The sequence below is a fragment of the Oncorhynchus kisutch genome, linkage group LG2 (genome assembly GCF_002021735.2).
Source record: "Oncorhynchus kisutch isolate 150728-3 linkage group LG2, Okis_V2, whole genome shotgun sequence".
Taxonomy (NCBI): Eukaryota; Metazoa; Chordata; class Actinopteri; order Salmoniformes; family Salmonidae; genus Oncorhynchus; species Oncorhynchus kisutch.
Genome location: NC_034175.2, coordinates 16,342,841 through 16,363,944, shown reverse-complemented (window position 1 = coordinate 16,363,944; position 21,104 = coordinate 16,342,841). Strand labels below are relative to the sequence as shown.

The window sequence follows — 21,104 nt, the reverse complement described above, 5'->3', positions numbered from 1 at the left end:
CTCAGAGTTTTTATTTTTTTATTTTTTATTCTTTATTCCACCTTTATTTAACCAGGTAGGCAAGTTGAGAACAAGTTCTCATTTACAATTGCGACCTGGCCAAGATAAAGCAAAGCAGTTCGACACATACAATGACACAGAGTTACACATGGAGTAAAACAAACATACAGTTAATAATATAGTATAAACAGGTCTATATACGATGTGAGCAAATGAGGTGAGATAAGGGAGGTAAAGGCAAAAAAAGGCCATGGTGGCAAAGTAAATACAATATAGCAAGTAAAACACTGGAATGGTAGATTTGCAATGGAAGAATGTGCAAAGTAGAAATAAAAATAATGGGGTGCAAAGGAGCAAAATAAATAAATTAAATACAGTAGGGAAAGAGGTAGTTGTTTGGGCTAAATTATAGGTGGGCTATGTACAGGTGCAGTAATCTGTGAGCTGCTCTGACAGTTGGTGCTTAAAGCTAGTGAGGGAGATAAGTGTTTCCAGTTTCAGAGATTTTTGTAGTTTGTTCCAGTCATTGGCAGCAGAGAACTGAAAGGAGAGGCGGCCAAAGAAATAATTGGTTTTGGGGGTGACTAGAGAGATATACCTGCTGGAGCGTGTGCTACAGGTAGGAGATGCTATGGTGACCAGCGAGCTGAGATAAGGGGGGACTTTACCTAGCAGGGTCTTGTAGATGACATGGAGCCAGTGGGTTTGGCGACGAGTATGAAGCGAGGGCCAGCCAACGAGAGTGTACAGGTCGCAATGGTGGGTAGTATATGGGGCATCGCCAAAGTCGAGGATTGGTAGGATGGTCAGTTTTACAAGGGTATGTTTGGCAGCATGAGTGAAGGATGCTTTGTTTGCGAAATAGGAAGCCAATTCTAGATTTAACTTTGGATTGGAGATGTTTGATATGGGTCTGGAAGGAGAGTTTACAGTCTAACCAGACACCTAAGTATTTGTAGTTGTCCACGTATTCTAAGTCAGAGCCATCCAGAGTAGTGATGTTGGACAGGCGAGTAGGTGCAGGTAGCGATCGGTTGAAGAGCATGCATTTAGTTTTACTTGTATTTAAGAGCAATTGGAGGCCACGGAAGGAGAGTTGTATGGCATTGAAGCTTGCCTGGAGGGTTGTTAACACAGTGTCCAAAGGGCCATAAGTATACAGAATGGTGTCGTCTGCGTAGAGGTGGATCAGAGACTCACCAGCAGCAAGAGCGATCTCATTGATGTATACAGAGAAGAGAGTCGGTCCAAGAATTGAACCCTGTGGCACCCCAATAGAGACTGCCAGAGGTCCGGACAGCAGACCCTCTGATTTGACACACTGAACTCTATCAGAGAAGTAGTTGGTGAACCAGGCGAGGCAATCATTTGAGAAACCAAGGCTATCGAGTCTGCTGATGAGGATGTGGTGATTGACAGAGTCGAAAGCCTTGGCCAGATCAATGAATACGGCTGCACAGTAATGTTTCTTATCGATGGCGGTTAAGATATCGTTTAGGACCTTGAGCGTGGCTGAGGTGCACCCATGACCAGCTCTGAAACCAGATTGCATAGCAGAGAAGGTATGGTGAGATTCGAAATGGTCAGTAATCGGTTTGTTGACTTGGCTTTCGAGGACCTTAGAAAGGCATGGTAGGATAGATATAGGTCTGTAGCAGTTTGGGTAAAGAGTGTCCCCCCCTTTGAAGAGGGGGATGACTGCAGCTGCTTTCCAATCTTTGGGAATCTCAGACGACACGAAAGAGAGGTTGAACAGGCTAGTAATAGGGGTGGCAACAATTTCGGCAGATAATTTTAGAAAGAAAGGGTCCAGATTGTCTACCCCGGCTGATTTGTAGGGGTCCAGATTTGAGAGTTGATAAATGTATAGCGATGGCTTATCTGAGTTTAGCTGCATTATATTCTTGCCTAGTTAAATAAAGGTTAAATGTAGCAGGTGTGAAGTGTGTGTCTGTGTCTAATGGAACTCTGGTACGTGAAAGGGTAGGAAGTAGGAAGAGGGGAACACGCTGCATTATGGGAGAGCTAATTGTATTTAATCAAAGCAAGGTACTGTTCCACTCTATACATTGATGCCTGTTTCCCTCGACACAGAACAGGCATACCCCTGACCTTAAAAGCATGGTCAATGGAGATTCTGCAAACAAATTGGACAATGGTTGAACACAATTAAAGATGACATAGGAATAACCAGATGGAATTGTAGTTTTTTCAATTGGACATTTCCACAAACCTCATAGGATAGGTAAATAAAACTCCACCACATTTCATTTTCTCAGCTAAGTGTTGCTGACACCACAATCAGAGTAATAGTGTTTATCCTGGAGATATTCCAACACTGTGAGACACATACACACAGCTTTAGCAGGAGGGTCAGTGAACTGGTGCTTTGTGTTGGATTGAAAGGACGTTTCCTCCGTTGTGGTTGTTTGGTGTTGTCCTATGGCATCAGACACAGTCAAGCACCCTCTGTTCAGTGGGGGAGGACAAGGTCTGCTGGCGGAAAGGAGAAAATATGACCTGACAATCCACCACGCTCCAACTGTAAGAGAAGGCTTTGAATACAGGAAGGGAGGAAAATGAAATAGAAAATGTAAGGATGAGTGGGGGAGGGGGTTCAGACAGACAGGGGGAAGAGGAATGAAAGGGAAAGAGTTAAAGGAGGTAAAGAAGGAGGGGAAAGTAGAACAGGGAGGAAATGGAGAGTATGAAAGATAACAGTAGTGTGACTTGCACAATACAAATAGAGATGGGAGGGAGTGGGGTTCTCCCTGTGCCTCTAGAGTATCTCACTGGCACAATGCCTACACATCACAGTAAGACAGCTCCCCGCTATGACTGACAATGAGACATGGGCTACTTCACGTTTGGCGACATTTTCATTTAGCGTCACGTATGGTGCACCGATAAAAGGCTTAGGCCCAATTCCAAGGTTGTCAAAATGTATCACATCCTTTCTTGAGGTAACAAATCGGTATGTGATTGGATGCATGAAGGCTGTGTTTCCATCCTTTTACTTTCACCAATGAAGCCTTGGCACATCAGTGATTACGTCAAAGAATATTAAAAACACATTTACGAAGCATTTAAATGGTTCATCAATGATTATGCATTCGACAAGCTTTTCAACTTGCTACAAATCCCACTTCTGACCAAGAACATCTTATTTTAGTTATTTATTTATAACAGCTTAGCAGTGTATTAGATCCATACAAGCCTATGTCAGCATTTAGACTATTGATTTGTCAGAGTAACTCAAATAATGATAGAGCAGCTTGGGAGGGAATGAATAGAGTCAATCCATCTAACGCTCCATGTAACATTAGGTGGCTGAGAATTATATAAGAATGCATCAGAGACATATAAAATGTCTCCTGTCTTTTATTCAACATACTCCATACAGACAAATCCATGTAAAGCTCACGTATTGTACACACAGAGCACAAGACAATCACTTAACAGCAATGAATAGCATTACTGGAGTTCAACTTAGATAGGCCATTGAAACATGTTTTTTTTAAAGAACAGAATTCATTATTTTCAAGGCATCACTGTAAAAACAAATGATACATGTTACTGGCAAAATACCAAGTCAATTGTAGGAACGGACAGGTTTATCAACCAATGAGAAGCCAGTTTCATCCAGGGAGTGCTGTAGCCAGTACAGGTGTGGCCAAAAGTGTTGAGAATGACACAAATATGAATTTTCAAAAAGTCTGCTGCCTCAGTTTGTATGATGGCAATTTGCATATACCCCAGCATGTTATGAAGAGTGATCAGATGAATTGCAATTAATTGCAAAGTCCCTTTTTGCCATGCAAAAAGTGAATCCCCAAAAAAACATTTCCATTGCATTTCAGCCCTGCCACAAAAGGACCAGCTGACATCATGTCAGTGATTCTCTCGTTAACACAGGTGAGAGTGTTGACGAGGACAAGGCTGAAGATCACTCTGTAACAGACTGGACAGACTGGAAGCTTCAAAAGGAGGATGGTGCATGGAATCATTGTTCTTCCTTTATCAACCATGGTTACCTGCACGGAAACACAAGCCGTCATCATTGCTTTGCACAAAATAGGCTTCACAGGCAAGGATATTGCTGCCAGTAAGATTGCACCTAAATCAACTATTTATCGGATCATCAAGAACTTCAAGGAGAGCGGTTAAATTGTTGTGAAGAAGGCTTCAGGGCGCCCAAGAAAATCCAGCAAGCGCCAGGATCGTATCCTAAAGTTGATTCAGCTGCGGGATCGGGGAACCACCAGTACAGAGCTTACTCAGGAATGGCAGCAGGCAGCTGTGAGTGCATCTGCACGAACAGTGAGGCGAAGACTTTGAGGATGGCCTGGTGTCAAGAAGGGCAGCAAAGAAGCCACTTCTATCCAGGAAAAACATCAGGGACAGACTGATATTCTGCAAAAGGTACAGGGATTGGACTGCTGAGGATTGGGGTAAAGTCATTTTCTCTGATGAATCCCCTTTCCGATTGTTTGGGGCATCCAGATAAAAGCTTGTCCGGAGAAGACAAGGTGAGCGCTACCATCAGTCCTGTGTCATGCCAACAGTAAAGCATCCTGAGACCATTCATGTGTGGGGTTACTTCTCAGTCAAGGGAGTGGGCTCACTCACAATTTTGCCTAAGAACACGGCCATGAATAAAGAATGGTACCAACACATCCCCCGAGAACAACTTCTCCCAACCATCCAGGAACAGTTTGGTGATGAACAATGCCTTTTCCAGCATGATGGAGCGCCTTGCCATAGGGCAAAAGTGATAACTAAGTGGCTCGGGGAGCAAAACATTGATATTTTGGGTCCATGGCCAGGAAACTCCCCAGACCTTAATCCCATTGAGAACTTGTGGTCAATCCTTGTGGACAAACAACAACCCACAAATTCTGATAAACTCCAAGCATTGATTATGCAAGAATGGGCTGCCATCAGCCATATGGCCCAGAAGTTAATTGGCAGGGCGGATTGAAGGGGTCTTGAAAAAGAAGGGTCAACACTGCAAATATTGACTCTTTGCATCAACTTTGTGTAATTGTCAATAAAAAGCCTTTGACACTTATGAAATGCTTGTAATTATACTTCAGTATTCCATAATAACATCTGACAAAAATATCTAAAGACACAGAGGCAGCAGACTTGGTGAAAATTTATATTTGTGTCATTCTGAAAACTTTTGTCCACAACTGTAGAATCTCAGAGTGAGGTGGTGGTGGTGGGGTGTGTCGATCCTGTAGCCATATTCCCTGACATGGTATAATCTCTGTTCTACAGTTGAAGACGGAAGTTTACATACACCTTAGCCAAATACATTTGAACTCAGTTTTTCACAACTCATGACATTTAATCCTAGTAAACATTCCCTGTCTTAGTTCAGTTAGGATCACCACTTTATTTTAAGAATGTGAAAAATCAGAATAATAGTAGAGAGAATGATTTATTTCAGCTTTTATTTCTTTCATCACATTCCCAGTGGGTCAGAAGTTTACATACACTCAATTAGTATTTGTTAGCATTGCCTTTAGATGGTTTAACTTGGATCAAACTTTTTTGGGTAGCCTTCCACAAGCTTCCCACAATAAGTTGGGGAATTTCGGCCCATTCCTCCTGACAGAGCTGGTGTAACTGAATCAGGTTTGTAGGCCTCCTTGCTCACACATGCCTTTTCAGTTCTGCCCACAAATTTTGTATAGGATTGAGGTCAGGGATTTGTGATGGCCACTCCAATACCTTGACTTTGTTGTCCATAAACCATTTGGCCACACATTTGGAAGTATGCTTAGGGTCATTGTCCATTTGGAAGACCCTGACTGATGTCTTGAGATGTTGCTTCAATATATCCACATTATTTTCCTACCTCATGATGCCATCTATTTTGTGGAGTGCACCAGTCCCTCCTGCAGCAAAGCACCCCCACAACATGATGCTACCACCCCCGTGCTTCACGGTTGAGATGGTGTTCTTAGGCTTGTAAGCCTCCCACTTTTTCCTCCAAACATAATGATGGTCATTATGACCAAACAGTTCTATTTTTGTTTCATCAGACCAGAGGACATTTCTCCAAAAAGTATGATCTTTGTCCCCATGTGCAGTTGCAAACCGTAATCTGACTCTTTTATGTTCGGTTTTGGAGCAGTGGTTTCTTCCTTGCTGAGCAGCCTTTCAGGTTATGTCGATATAGGACTCGTTTTACTGTGGATACAGATACTTTTGTACCTGTTTCCTCCAGCATCTTCACAAGGCGTTTTGTTGTGCTGGGATTGATTTGCAATTTTTGCACCAAAGTACGTTCATCTCTAGGAGACAGAACTTGTCTCCATCCTGAGCGGTACGAGGGCTGCGTGGTCCCATGGTGTTTATACTTGGGTACAATTGTTTGTACAGATGAATGTGGTACCTTCAGGCATTTGGAAATTGCTCCCAAGGATGAACCAGACTTGTGGAGGTCTACAATTGTTTTTCTGAGGTCTTGGTTGATTCCTTTTGATTTTCCCATGATGTCGGGCAAAGAGGCACTGAGTTTGAAGGTAGGCCTTGAAATACATCCACAGGTACACCTCCAATTGACTCAAATGATGTCAATTAGCCTATCAGAAGCTTCTAAAGCCATGACATCATTTTCGGGATTTTTTTCCCCAAGCTGTTTAAAAGCACAGTCAACTTAGTGTATGTAAACTTCTGACCCATTGGAATTGTGATATCTGTCTGTAAACAATTGTCATGCACAAAGTAGATGTCCTAACCGACATGCCAAAACTATAATTTGTTAATTAGAAATTCGTGGAGTGGTTGAAAAACGAGTTTTAATGACTCCAACCTAAGTGTATGTAAACTTCCGACTTCAACTGTCGGTCAGAAACAGAGGGAAAGATTGTCTGTGTGTACAGTACCTGTGTGCCTGTGTTTCCCTGGAGCATTAACAGTGGTTAGAGTTAGTATCATGTTCCCATCTTGACTTCTTAGGATCCCTTGGTGCCCCTGATCATGGTCTCCATCATAGCCCACTGCTCCTTAGTGACCTGACACACACAACACAGCAAGTTAAAACTAGCACAACCTGACCCACATATCCATAAACTAACATCTGTCATAAAATTAGGCTGATTTCCCCAACAGCTCACTTGCAATCTTGTTACTGAATCAATAGTTAATCGCATAACAGAACAGAGATTATGCAAAAGGTAGCAATGCCTTCAAATGATCATTCTATGTTCATATGACTTTTTAGTGTTAAAGTTCCGGTCCTGACACTGGAACAGGGTTTACTAAGTTAGTTCCAGCACACACCCTCCTCAGATCATTGAATTCTCCTGCCATGGAGACATAATCTCCAACCTCCATCCGTAAGATCTGTAAATATAAGAGAATGGGCACAACTAAAGAGAAGAACACGACTTATGTGAATGTTGACTCATCATTTTTCCCTTAGCCATAGTCCATCCCTATACCTGCATTGGTTAATCCTAGTGCACTTTGAATGTCATTTACAGTGAAGGATTTACTGACATCTGCAATTTCCAGATACCCATTCTGCAAGGCAGGCAGTCAGCTAACATAGTGATTGGTCTCTACTGCCTGCTTAGCTTATCAAGACAGACAGACACACATTCTCTTACCGCTCCAGACACCCAGCAGGCATAGTCACTGCACAGGTAGGCTGCCAGGTTGGCAATCTCTCCGGGCGTGCCCAGCCTGCCCACGGGTATCCTGACGATCATGGCCTTCTCAAACATGCCCGCAGGATCGAGACGACTGAAGGCCCCCTACACAAAGAGAAGAGGTCACAAGATATAGCTAATTACACATTCATAAGCCAAGATAAGACTAGAAAGGGAAAGATTTAAAGATTATATTTATTTATTATTATTTATTTTTTGAAATGTCAACACAGTATATTTGTAAAGATTCATGCCAGAGTTGTGTCTGTTACCTTGGTTCTGATTGGTCCTGGCTGGATGACATTAAACCTCAAGCCGTACCTCACCCACACCGCAGCCAAAGACCTGAGAAACAAACAGTAGTTTGTTTACATATGCACATACAATAACACACACAGGGAAAAAAGTAAGAAAAAGACATCAAGAACTACCACTACTGCATGTACTAATAAAGAGGGTCTAGTGTAGGCTCAAGGAATCAGTTTAGACTTGGGCCTAGGAGTGAGGCACTACCTGCTAAATATTCTCACAGGTAATCACTCATAAATGGGGCCTTCAGTCTAAGTCTAATATCATTGGAGGGTAACTAGCTGCACCTAAAAACAAAATACATCTCGACTATTCATGCAGAAAAAGCTGGGGTGTCAAAAAGTAGATGCCAGGAGTGCTTTAGTCATTCCATGTCATTCTGGGAACATTATAGTGAGAGGCGCCGAGGGTGGTGCTTGTTGAATTGATTCATTCCCTCTAGTTTCTTGAAACCCTCCGCACAAAAAACTGTAATGAAAGAGTAGGATCTAAAAATAGGCTAGCTCTCCCCTGAGATGCCTGGCGCAATAAATGAGCATGGAATTTGGCTGCTGCTGCCTTCACAAAATAGAGGGGTCACTTTTTTGGTGTGAGTGAATTCATATGGGGGGGGGGGGGGGGGGGGGTCCTTTATCGGATAATAGCGCTCATTCACACAGGAAAAAAAGACTGCATGAATGGACCGACCAGGTAACTCTCCAGTATGCCACTCCACAAACCCCATATGCTCCTTTAAGACCCCTCTTTTAATGTCACTGGGCAACCAGGCATTTTTATGCATGACACCCAAGCATGATGGGATGTTAACTGCTTAATTAACTCAGGAACCACACATGGGTGGAACACCCTGCTTTCAATAGACTTTATCCCTCATTTACTCAAGTGTTTCCTTTATTTTGGATTCAAGCGTAACCTTAAATGGCATTCCAGCTAGTCTGGAACCCGCACACACACACACACACACACTGCGGTCACTTGTATAGGACGTCAAACATATCAAGGTACAAAAGGGACGTGATTGTGAGAGACACGAATAGTTCCTCCATTTATCATTCCCAGGCCCCTGGGTTTATGGGGAAACCTTTCAGTGTCATTAACTCATTCCACGGGATTGATACGGACTAATATTGAGCGGGATCTTTCTTTCGGTATAAGCCCTCAGAGGTTCATTAAGAAGAGGTGTATTCTTAATTTGATAAGAGCATCCCTGTCTTCACATGAAAGGTGTCGGTCCCATTTAGGATTTTATTGGGTTCTCACACCCACTAATGGATTCACACGTGTGTGAACGAACAAGGTACATACACACACACCCCATCCGTCTTCATTATTGTCTAAATCCTACTGGAGGGGGATCGGGAGAGAGAGACACACTTTAATGTTAATTAAATGTTCCTGGACCTTCGTTATGCTAATGACTGCTTCTCTTTAAAAATGCATTAGTGTTCATAAGGCGTTTGATAAGTGAGAGAGCCAAATCTTTTCAAATGAGGCCAGTGTGGATGTCTATGTGTGATGGGTGCAATTCTGCCTCTGTTAAGGAGACTAGTGATAGGGGTTACAAGTTGGTTTAGGACAGGGAAACGGGTCCTAAACCGGTGATAGATTTTTGGTAGTGCCTCTTTGGAAATACTTACATGCACAGAGTTTCCACTCCTGACTTAGCAGCCGCGCTGGGAATCACAAATCCAGAGACGTTCTCTGCGTAGAATGGTGGTGATGGCCAGAAACGCAACACCTACAAACACAATGTGTGTAAATACCACAAAGAAACAAAAATATGTGCAGTATATGCCCAGCAATATGTGTCAATGTGTCATCATGTACATCCCCATAATTTACAACTGATCCCAGTTCAAACCAATTAATTATTCTCTTCATTAGACAGTCATAGGCTGACTTGATCCTCCAATGACCTGAGAGCTGCAGTTAGTCATTGTACATTTCAATAGGCTTTTATATCCTGCACAGCACAGGGGGCGGTAGGTAGCCTAGTGGTTAGCGCGTAGGGCCAGTAACTGAAAGGTTGCTACTGTAGATCGAATCCCTGAACTGACAAGGTAAAAATCTGTCGTTCTGCCCCCGAGCAAGGCATTTAACCAACTGTTCCCCGAGCACCAAAGACACGGATGATGATTATGGCAGCCCCCTGCACCTCTCTGATTCAGAGGGGTTGGGTTAAATGCGGAAGACACGTTTCAGTTGAATGCATTCAGTTGTACTGACTAGGTGTCCCCCTTTCCCTTTCATAAAACATGGTGGCTGTTGTGGGCCAAATTAATCAAATCAAATGTATTTATTTATATAGCCCTTCGTACATCAGCTGATATCTCAAAGTGCTGTACAGAAACCCAGCCTAAAAACCCCAAACAGCAAGCAATGCAGGTGTAGAAGCACGGTGGCTAGGAAAAACTACCTAGAAAGGCCAAAACCTAGGAAGAACCCTAGAGAGGAACCAGGTTATGTGGGGTGGCCAGATTACACTGCAATAGATTTAACACGAGTCAAGAGTCATTTCTGAATCAATAAACAAATGACATGGGGTAGTGGAAGGAGATAGTTTGTCTGGGAGACTATTTCATCAAAGCCTGGAGTCAAGCTGCCAGGTGAAGATACAAAGCAACTTTCTTGTACTGTGATAAAAGCACATTTAGATTTATGTAGCCGATAGAACAGGGAGGGAAATTATTATTTTTGGCTCGCAAATTGATTTTGACGAACAAATCGATCAAATAAAAAATGTGCGACCCTCCGTTGAATTTCAAAATCCCGATGTGGCCCTCAAGCCGAAAAGTTTATCCACCCCTGCAATAGAATAATCCTAATAGTATGAAAGAAGAACAGACACCTGGGTATCAATTCAAATATGCTTTCTTGCACTGTTGGAAGAATGGCTGTTTTGGAAAAACATCAGATCAGATTGAATAGGGCCTCTAGTGTGATGGCATGTTTTTGTCTTTGTACTCCAAGGTAATTGCTTAATTGTGATTTGCCTAATTGCAGTGCTGAGGGCAGATGGAAAAGCCACAGTAATAGAGAAGGGCTGGGATATTCAAATGAATAATAAAGCTTATCCACACACACACACACATATAAATAGGCGCAACAATGCATGAGAGCCAAGGCTTCTCCGATCCTCCCCTTACATATCATTGCCCCTTTATCCAGGGACAGCTGAGAGAGGAGACAAAAAAGAGGCCGAGAATGAATGAGAGGGTGCGTGCACGCAAAACCAAGAGGAGCTTAGGGCACAAGGGCAGTAGATAACAGGAGTGATGCTAGACTATGACCAAGTGAATGGAAAAGTGCTCAAGCATTTCATATTGAGGCTCAATCACTGTCAATATTACACACTTAAATAGAAAACAGAGATTCATGTTACACTTACATCCACACCAATGTTCTGGGTTGTTCATCACTTGTAATACTACTGAGGAGCAAATGTCCAGGAGTTGTAGGCAAATTGTGAATATTTACTGCCCCCTGGTGGCAGCACTACATAATACATTACAACACAAATAAATGGGGATGGGAAAGCTGATCCTAGATCTGTACTTATGGGCTCCATCAGATAGCTCTGGTGCTTACCCTTCTCGGCCAGTATCAGCCTCTAGCCCAGCTCCAGGGTGATGAAGGCCGGCCATTCAGGACAATGTCTGTGATGGTCCTCTATGCGTTGGCAGACAGCTTCTCTGACGGGGAGATGAAGTTCCCCGCAGCGTTGTTGATCACCACCTAGAGGAACGAGAGAGGAGGATGATATTTACCAAGCAAATGGAGTATTATTGACCAGTACATCTAGAACAGCGAAGCGTACCACATTTTAGACAAAATCGTCTCTGATCTGTACCTATGTACATCAGGGAGACCAGCAACCTCCACCAGTTGGTCCACAGCAGCTTCAATTGACTTGGGGTCTCTAACATCACACTGCACAGCATGGACCTGCAGATAGTCTTGAAGTATCAAACACTACTTAAAGCAGATATCATACTGATTTATCAGTATCTAGAACTCTTGGATAATGAATGCATTCAATGTGGGAAATTGATCAGTAGTAGTAGTACCTTATTTCCTGTCTGGGCTGTAATTTCCTCTGCAGTCTTTTTCAAAACATCCAGTTTTCTAGAAATTACACAAAAAATGTGTGATTTTCTCATTTGAGAGCAAGGCAGCAGCAGTAGTGTTGACCTAAAGTTGGGATTTATAGCCCGACTGACTACCAAGTTTCCACTCACCTACTAGCGATGACACACTCTGCCCCTAGTGCTGACAGTGTTGTGGTCATGCCTTTTCCAACCCCATTCCTCCTCCTGTGATAAAGGCCACTTTGTCTTTGTAAGTCCCAGGGACCAGCATTGATCCCTCATTTGCAGGAAAGAATTTAGCCGGGGGGGTCCAGTCTCACTCAATGACCTAGTCCCACTGCTAAACAGCTGTTTAAGGCGAGTAAATGGGATAACACACAAAAACGTGTATTACTGAACCAGCTGAAAAGGGATGTTGTGAGTCACAGATTTTGATTTGATTCATTAGGACGCCCATTAGCGGACGCCAACTGGGGTCCGACACATAAAGAAAAAGACATCACAGACAAAAAAAATACTTAACATGTAATGTGTGTGTGTGCATCTATCAGTTACACATACATGTCAGTAAATACACACAAGTACTGTTCGGTCACATGGGGAGAGGTGTTGTGCCATGAGATGCTGCTTTATGTGGGTTTTTTTAACCGGGCTTGCTGTTCTCCTGCACTATATAAGAACTTGTACTTGTGCTATATTTGAACTTGCACATCTACAAGTAGCATAGAGGCCATTGAATTAAAAGCTAGTTGTCTTTCCTATCAAACAAATGCATTAGTAAGAGCAATTACTTATATTAATAAACACCACTGATGCACTCTACTCCTCCAACAGTGGGGGTGCTCACATTCCCAGTGGAGAGGGGGCTGGGGGAAAGGTTGAGATGGTTACATGTCTGGCTGTGAGAACACACAGCAAGCTGCCTACACAGGTTTAGTATGTACTCTTGCATGAACATCACAAAAGTAGTCATATCATCAACTGCCCCTACACTTCTCAGCAATGTACCTGTAGCAGAACACTGGAACAAATGTAGATAGCTATGCCAGAAATATTGCAAAATGCACTCATGTCTGTCAACGTCGGAAATAATGTGTAAGCTGCTGCACAGCTTTCCCATAGAAGCACACCTAACAGTTAGCTAGCCAACTAACAACAACCTGCTGCTAAACTAGCAGCTAGCTAGCTAACTTACACAACAAATACGTTTTTTATGTGATTTGGTAGTTATTGCATTCATCTCGGTGGCAATGTTTACCCGTCTGTAGACAAGACTCTTCAACAGCAAGGTTAAATAAATTTTAAATATTGATGACACCCGTCCCAGTAAAGTGGATGCCATGTTTTAAAAATTTGATTTGATTTGTGCCCTGATTTCAGTAGGGTATAGAAGGGGAGAGGGTTATTGAGTATAAAGTAGGTGGTTCCATGATCTTAGTCAGACTGTTTTGAGTAATTTTACGTATTTATAATACTTTTTCTTTCAATATCAGCACAATATCCCTATTATTTTGCATTCACGTATTCAATTTGATGTTGTCGTCATTAAAGAAACCATTACATATTTTATATTTCATATGATCACCCTATTTCCGCATGTCAATGGTAAGGTCCATGATATGATGGCGATCTGTTACCGTAAACGTCGCATGACAGTTTTTTTAACCAACGTTTGTCCATATTTTTTTTTAAGTGTATCAATTATAAGAATGACTACATCTTTAAATAAATAAATAAATATAGTAAAAGTATTGAAATATATATTTTCTCGAAGAAATTCGATCAAATGAGCACATTTTATATTTAATGGCGCCTGTTATATGTATATTACTGTAGCCCAACCAACCATAATGCATGCAGTACGGTTAATTTGTACACGAAGAGGCTAGCTACACTGTATGAAAAATAAAACACATAAATTGGTTGCTGCAACGTTTTTTCGATGGCGACAGTAGAACCCAAACTCGTCCTTTTATTTAGTGGGAAACGCAAATCTGGAAAAGATTACGTGACGGATTTGATTCACCAAAGGTACTATTGACATACTGTTTACAAACCTATCAAAGCTATTATCGCTGAATTGAATGCTCTATCACATGTTATATTCGTTTAACAATGTGATTTATGTTTAATTTCTATCAGACTAGGTCCAGATGTATGCTGTATCTTGCGTCTCTCGGGTCCTCTTAAACAGCAATACGCACAGGTTGGTACTTGTGTACAGTTGTGCTACATCATCCTGGCCGATCCTCGGTGTGCAGGCTTGTGTTCCATCTAATACAACACCGAGTTCAGATAATCGATCAGACATTAAGCGCTGGGCAGGAACAAAAGCCTGCATGCCCAGTTGGGTCTACAATACCCACTACTAGTGAATGGAGGAACACTACCACTGTCTCTCCTTATATTACCCACTATGCCTATAGGACCATGGATTGGACTTTGATGAGCTGTTGGGAGCAGGTGAGTACAAGGAGAAGTACCGTGCTGACATGATCCAGTGGGGTGAGAAGCAGAGGGAGAAGGACCCAGGGTTCTTCTGTCGTGTGGCCATCAAGGAGGCCCAGCAGCCTATCTGGGTAAGATAACAAAATTCTCAATTGATCCACTGTTATGGGGCAACACACTACAAACCAAGTCCCGCCACGTACAATTTGTCAAAGTCTTTTGAGTCAGGTCTTACTTGCTATTAGAAACTGACCATCTGCATATTTAGTGTTGGTGAACCTGACCAAATAACTTTTCCAGACACTGCCTGATGAGCAGTTGAAGCATCATATATTGTCCTCTACCATTATACTTTCTCTAATCTCTATTGTGCCCCAGATTGTGAGTGATACGCGGCGTCTGTCAGACCTGCAGTGGTTCTGGAGGGAGTATCCTAGTCAGTCTCGCTGTGTTCGGGTGGAGGCCTCAGAAGAGACACGGAAGGAGAGGGGCTGGGAGTTCACAACAGGTGCAATACCTACTCTGATAGCGTAATAATGTTATTTACTTTTGAGAGAAATACAATACCTCTTCAACGACAATCAACACCACACCCTCTCTCTCTGCAGGAATAGATGATGCAGAGTCTGAATGTGGGCTCGACCAAGGAGTGGATTTTGATTGGATAATCAAAAATGAGGGCGATGGATCCCAACTGGAGGAGCAGCTTGCTACTGGGCTGCTCTCAATAGCCAAAGAAAAGGCGAAAGAAGACTGAATTGGAGGGGCCATTACACAGCTGTAGGAACTTGCTGAAGGCTCTTATTGTTGGAAAGTGTAGTTGGGTATACATTACACTATTTTCTGTGAAAATCCTAGAACATCTGTCACACTGAGGAGCAGCAGAAAGTGGGAATATGTAGTATTTATTTCTCTACAGTGTTCTGTACTATCAACTAAGTAGCAGGGCAAGAATACTCAAATCTGATCAAAAACCGAAACATGAAAGGTGTGTATATTAGCACTGACCGATATGAATTTACATGGATCACACACAACTGCCAAAATTAAACACTTGAGAAAATAAAGGATACAAAGTGTATTGAAAGCTGGTGCTTCCACACGGGTGTGGTTTGAGTTAATAAAGCAATTAAAACATCCCATCATGCTTAGGGTCATGTATAAAAATGCCCAGTAGCCCATTATTTTGGCTACCATGGCTAGAAGAGATGTGACTGTCACATTCATCCAATAAAGTTCAACACTTTAATAGCTGCCATGGTGCATTGAAACTTTTCTGGTGCCCTATTAATTGATGTACGTTAGAGTTTCCTTTATCTTGGTGTTTACCTGTACTTAGTGATGTCCTCCATGCAGGAGGCAAATGTCATCAAGACCGAATGTGCAGATGACTTAATCTGTACTTGTATAAGTGTCATTGTGCCATTTTTTTAAATTTTTAATAGTCTTAGATTGTAAAATAAGCTACTGGAAAATAGAGTTTTAGTTGTAAATAGCTAGAAGATTAACTGGAAACCTGGAAAGTGCACATATGTTGACCCATGGTAAAATTAGCACAATACTGCATTACACACCCATTCAACAGGATTAAATGTACTAGACACAGACATGATCAATGTTCTAATAGCAGGGTAAGTGTTAGTTCGTAAAACATTTTAAAGTAGACATGAGGGAATCAATGTTCACATTTTGAAAGAGCAACTCCGTAGCACTCAATTTCTAAGAGTTTATTGGAGTTGTGTCAAACTAAAGAAAATAAAGGGGGAAAAAATGTTTTGGAATGTCAATACAGATCATGGTTCTTTATTTCTTTAATGGTGTCCGTGTGTGTCATAATTATTACAATGAAAACATTACTGGTAACAATGTTTACACCCTTGGCATCGAGTGAAAATTTCCAGTTAAACTTGATGCAATATTTTACTTTTTATTTCTTTAAATTTTACAAGGTTTGCAGTTCACTTCATTTGCAGAAAAAAAAGAAAAAAAAGTTTAGCCTATACTGATAAGTTTAGATAATACCCTTGTGTCCCTTCTCCCTATTCATTGGCCCCTATGCTTCCATTTTGGCAGTGGAATGCGTAGTGATTGGCTGATCACTCCCCTCCCCCACATCTTATTGGGAAAAATAACAATTAGTTTAGAGGCCTACAGCTGCAATTGGCTAGAATATCTGCATTCAATTCTGTCTGAAGCTATATGACATTTATATCCCTTCAATGACCTACAACTCATTCACAATTACATTTCCTGATCTTGAAGGGGGAAGTTAACTGGGGGGGGGAGAGAACATTCAGTTTACAGTAACTTGTGACATTGGCCCTTTTTGGAAAATGACTCCAGATAAAAACAAAAATACAAATGTCATGCAACTAAACAAAACACTTCTCCCTTATAAGAAATAAACATGTCACCCCCCAGCCCTTACTTGTAAATTAACACAAAATACTTGACAAAATGTAGCAGTTGTGGACCCTCTGGGCATTGGCACAGTAGAAAAGCAGTGCTTGTGTAAGGATGTTCCAGCAGAAGGTGAGTGGTTAGAGGGGGACAAGAGTTTGAGGCGAGATGGTAGGGCAAGTGGTTCAGATGGGGATAACAGAGGGAGAGTTGACGATCAAAATGGTGGTCCCATTCCAAAAGGGAGACATAATTAGGTAAGAGTTATTACCCTCGCCACCTTCATATGTGTCCCAGTGGACACCAAATATCCCCGTAACAAGGGTTATCAGAAAGAGAGAAAAGCCTCAATGTATTTAAAACGCTTACGGCTAAAACAGCTAGCAGCCAAAGAAAGATCATAGGAATGGTCCCAAAACACAAATCACACACCTAAGCTGGAATGTGAATATTAGAAACCTGTGAGACACTTAAGATGTTGGTGCTTGAGTAAATGTTGCCCTTTTAAGACTAAAAGAAAGCTATGAAGAGGCTATAAAAAGGGGGGGGGGGTGCTCATCCGGAGAGCATCCACAGATACTGGGGTGGAATGTGGGAGGGGCGGTCAGCCATTTTGGTCTACTGGGGAGAAACATTTGGCTAGGTGTGGACTGAAGAAAGTGCTACCTTCACCAAAAACAATGAACATCCCCCCCACGCTAAACAGTCAGCCAGCACAGACAGAGAGACAGGGCCAGAGGTGAGGGGGTGGAGCAGTAAGAGGTGGTGGTAGAGGGGCCAGTAGCCACTCAGAAGCTGTTGAGGTCCTCCAGGGTCTTGTCCAGGGTGGCGTGGATGTTGACATTCTCCTCCTTGGCGTTGGCTAGCGCATCTGTAAATCACACAAAGAAAGAATGAATGTAAGATAAGGGTCCTCCTGGTGGTGAGATGAGGACGTAGGAGGCAAGACATTGAGATGTTAAAGTGGTGTTTGAGTTTACTAAGAGCTCTACTACACTATAGTGGAGCAACGCCAAGGGCTAAACCATGTCAATCCATTATGACAAAACCTCCTGATAGCGTCAAATCAATACATGACTACTTTGAAAACAATAAATCACATACATTAAAAAACTCGAGGAATGAGTCAGCTGTAGCTGACAGAAGTAGTAAGACATCCATTTCTACAACTCCAAAAGATGGTATAGCACCTGGTCAGATGTTGAAGTTGGAGATCCCCCTTAATACCAGGGGTCAACAAATATCAGAAAGTACTTCCTGGTAATTCTAGCAGTACCTCAAAAGGGGAACTTAGACCAAACCATAACATTTGAAAACAACTTCTCTATATAGTGACAAAACCCAAATATGTAAGCTTTAATCTGTAAAACAAAACCCGGGGTGACTAAGGTAAATTCTATGACATAGCTTCATAATTCACAAGGTCTCCATAGAGCAAAGAGAGCCGTGTTGTATGCTATACATTATGGAGGTTTGGTATCACCAGAGAATAATTCCCTATTTAACTACAGTATAAGTCACCTTGAAAACGAACACAGCTGAGCTACTGCATGGCCTTATTTAGCTCTGACAGAGCGAGATCATGGCAGAAAACGAGATCTACCTCACACTAACGTTAGAACATTTAATTGAAAAGGTCTGACCTGTCAGCTACATTTACAATTTAAGCCTTTAGGAGACACCTTTATCCAGAGCGACTTCAAAATCAAAGTATTTACTTCAGCACATTTCAGACTTGGAATGCAACGCAATGTGCTTTACAGAAAAATATATAAAAGCTGAAATATTTACTACATAAAACAAGATAAAAAATAAAAAGCAACCTAAGGAAAAGCTAAAAAAGTGTTAAAGATGAGGGAAAAATGTATTCACCTTATTTGCTGGCTATGTAACATTGTTTACTTAACGATCAGTAAGATATGTCCTGCTAATGCTCTAGCACCCTGTAGCTAGTCTGTGTGTTGAGGACATGGGTTCTACTAGAGATAGCTTGAAGCTGACAATTGACTTGTGTTGGTGATAACCTAAAAGCTAGCATTCTATAGACAAGATGTGGTGTGTGTGACGAGAAAGAGAGCCTGAAAGAATGAACAATGCCTCAGTTTCTCAGATGCCAGGAAGATGAGACAAAGTAAAATACCATCCTGTGTAGATAACCAAGGTGGCTTATGGGAAGGTTAGAAGTGACTGACTAAGCAATCTTGGTATCAGCTATATAAAAAACTGCAACATCTGTAAAGGCTAGACTCTCAGCCTAACAGTGGTGGGCAGACGGTCTCACTGCAATAATTAAATCAATATTAAATAAAAGATGATTGTTTGACGAAATGACCAAGACTCTCTGTACTGAATATTTTACGACAGATATTAGATACATCCACAGTTTCTGGCAGGCTATTCCAAAGGCTGGGGGCATAATAACTAGAGGCCGTCTCTCCATGCCTCTTGGTCCTAGGCTTTGGTATAATTAAAAAGGCCAGTGCCAGAGGACCTGAGGGACCTACTGGGTACATAACTTTAAAGCATGTCTGACATGTATTGGGGTGCACAATCATAGATTGATTTACAAACAATAGAACCTTAAAAATGTATTCCAAACTCACAGGCAGCCAGTGCAAAGACCTTAAAACCGGGGTAATGTGTGCTCTCCATCTGGTCTTGGTCAGTACCCGTGCTGCAGTATTCTGTATGTTTTGCAGTTGACCAATGGCTTTCTTGGGTAGACCAGACAGGAAAGCAATACAGTAGTCAGACTTGTCAACTTAAGGTAGTGAAGTAAGACAACCACGTCAGTAAAAACATTCCTCAAAGCAGCCATCAGGTCCGTGCTAGTAAGGAAACAAGTCCAAGTGCTAGAGTAAGAAAGTAACAGTAGTGGGGTTTTATTTTGCTTGCTATGAACACGTTTTGTACTGCCTGCATGGGACAGCAAGTGTTATATTTACATGACTTTAATTCACAGCATATTGGTTGATATACTAGTATGGCTATCGTCGCCAGGTTTCTCAACACGTAGCTTTATTTGGTATTCATCACAACCTTTGGCTAGTAAATTACCGACCTATGTTGGCTAAACTTTTTTTTATTAAACTGGAAAGAGACCCTCCATGAAATCTTGGCTGGCTTGAACAAGAAAAATATTTTTAAAGGCATACTAGCAAAGTTAACTAGCAATGTATTCACTCAGCCAGCTTCTGCTTAAATTTGTAGCCAGCGTAATGTAATTATATATATATATATTTTTTTTTAAAATTGCAGTAGCACACAGTCATGGTGCACTAGATGGAAACAATGACTACATGCATACATACCAGTCAAAAGTTGACACGTCTACTCATTCAAGGGTTTCTCTTTATTTTTCTATTTTCACATTGTAGAATAGTTAAGACATCAAAACTATGAAATAACACATGGAATCATGTAGTAACCAAAGTTCAAATATATTTTATATTTGAGATTCAAAGTAGCCACCCTTTCCCTTGATCACTGCCAAGCAAAGCTCTCTCAACCAGTTTCATGAGGTAGTCACCTGGAATGAGTTTCAATTAATAGGTTAGCCTTGTTAAAAGATCATTTGTGGTATACAGAAGATAGCCCCATTTTGTAAAATACCAAATTCATATTACGGCAAGAACAGCTCAAGCTTTAAGACACAGCTCTTATTTTAAGACAGGAAGGTCAGTCAAGGTGCAAAATTAAGAACTTTTAAAAGTTGAAGTGCAGTCGCAAAAACCATCAAGCCCTATGATGAAACTGACTCATGAAGACCATCACAGGAAAGACCCAGAGTTACCTCTGCTGCAGAGGAGAAGTTCATTAGAGTTAACAGGCACAAATTGCAGCCCAAATAAATTCTTCAGGGTTCAAGTAACAGACACATCAACATCAACTGTTCAGAGATGGCGTGGAACAAGCCTTCATGGTCAAATTGCTGCAAAGAAACCACTACTAAAAGGACACCAATAAGACTTGCTTGGGCCAACAAAAAAACAAGCAATGGACATTTGACAGGTGGAAATCTGTCCTTTGGTCTGATGAGTCCAAATGTCATTTTTGGTTCCAACCGCCATGTCTTTGTTAGACGTAGAGTAGCTGAACAGATCTGCACATATGTGGTTTCCCCCGTGAAACATGGAGGTGGTGAGATCATGTGGGGGTGCTTTGCTAGTAACAGTCAGTGATTTATTTAGAA

The 21,104-nt window shown here is 41.7% G+C and overlaps 2 protein-coding genes and 1 pseudogene across 5 annotated transcripts in view; 1 reads left to right on the top strand and 2 right to left on the bottom strand.

Annotated features, from left to right (window-relative positions):
• Positions 1–1,769: 1,769 nt before the first annotated feature.
• LOC109901890 (2,4-dienoyl-CoA reductase, mitochondrial-like) lies at positions 1,770–13,406 on the bottom strand (annotated as a pseudogene).
• A 307-nt stretch (positions 13,407–13,713) lies between these two features.
• Positions 13,714–16,489, top strand: pmvk (phosphomevalonate kinase). Its single transcript, XM_020506637.2, has 5 exons — positions 13,714–14,095; positions 14,207–14,270; positions 14,491–14,643; positions 14,891–15,020; positions 15,121–16,489. Exons 1-5 carry the CDS (start codon positions 14,007–14,009, stop codon positions 15,267–15,269), a joined length of 585 nt encoding a protein of 194 aa, XP_020362226.1. The 5' UTR covers positions 13,714–14,006; the 3' UTR covers positions 15,270–16,489.
• Positions 16,294–21,104, bottom strand: part of LOC109908096 (tropomyosin alpha-3 chain-like) — a 25,855-nt gene continuing 21,044 nt past the window's right edge. For all 4 annotated transcript variants that reach the window (XM_020506580.2, XM_020506562.2, XM_020506624.2 and 1 more), the window contains one exon: positions 16,294–17,783. In XM_020506580.2, coding sequence (XP_020362169.1) covers positions 17,701–17,783 — 83 coding nt within the window. In that variant the 3' untranslated portion in view covers positions 16,294–17,700. The remainder of the gene's footprint in view (positions 17,784–21,104) is intronic.

What these genes read in the sequence shown, in the direction of transcription:
- pmvk (XM_020506637.2), top strand. Translation starts at nt 14,007, where the DNA reads ATGGCGACAGTAGAACCCAAACTCGTCCTTTTATTTAGTGGGAAACGC. An exon ending in ACGGATTTGATTCACCAAAG is followed by an intron (nt 14,096 to 14,206) that starts GTACTATTGACA and finishes AATTTCTATCAG; the next exon opens with ACTAGGTCCAGATGTATGCT. An exon ending in GGGCTGGGAGTTCACAACAG is followed by an intron (nt 15,021 to 15,120) that starts GTGCAATACCTA and finishes CTCTCTCTGCAG; the next exon opens with GAATAGATGATGCAGAGTCT.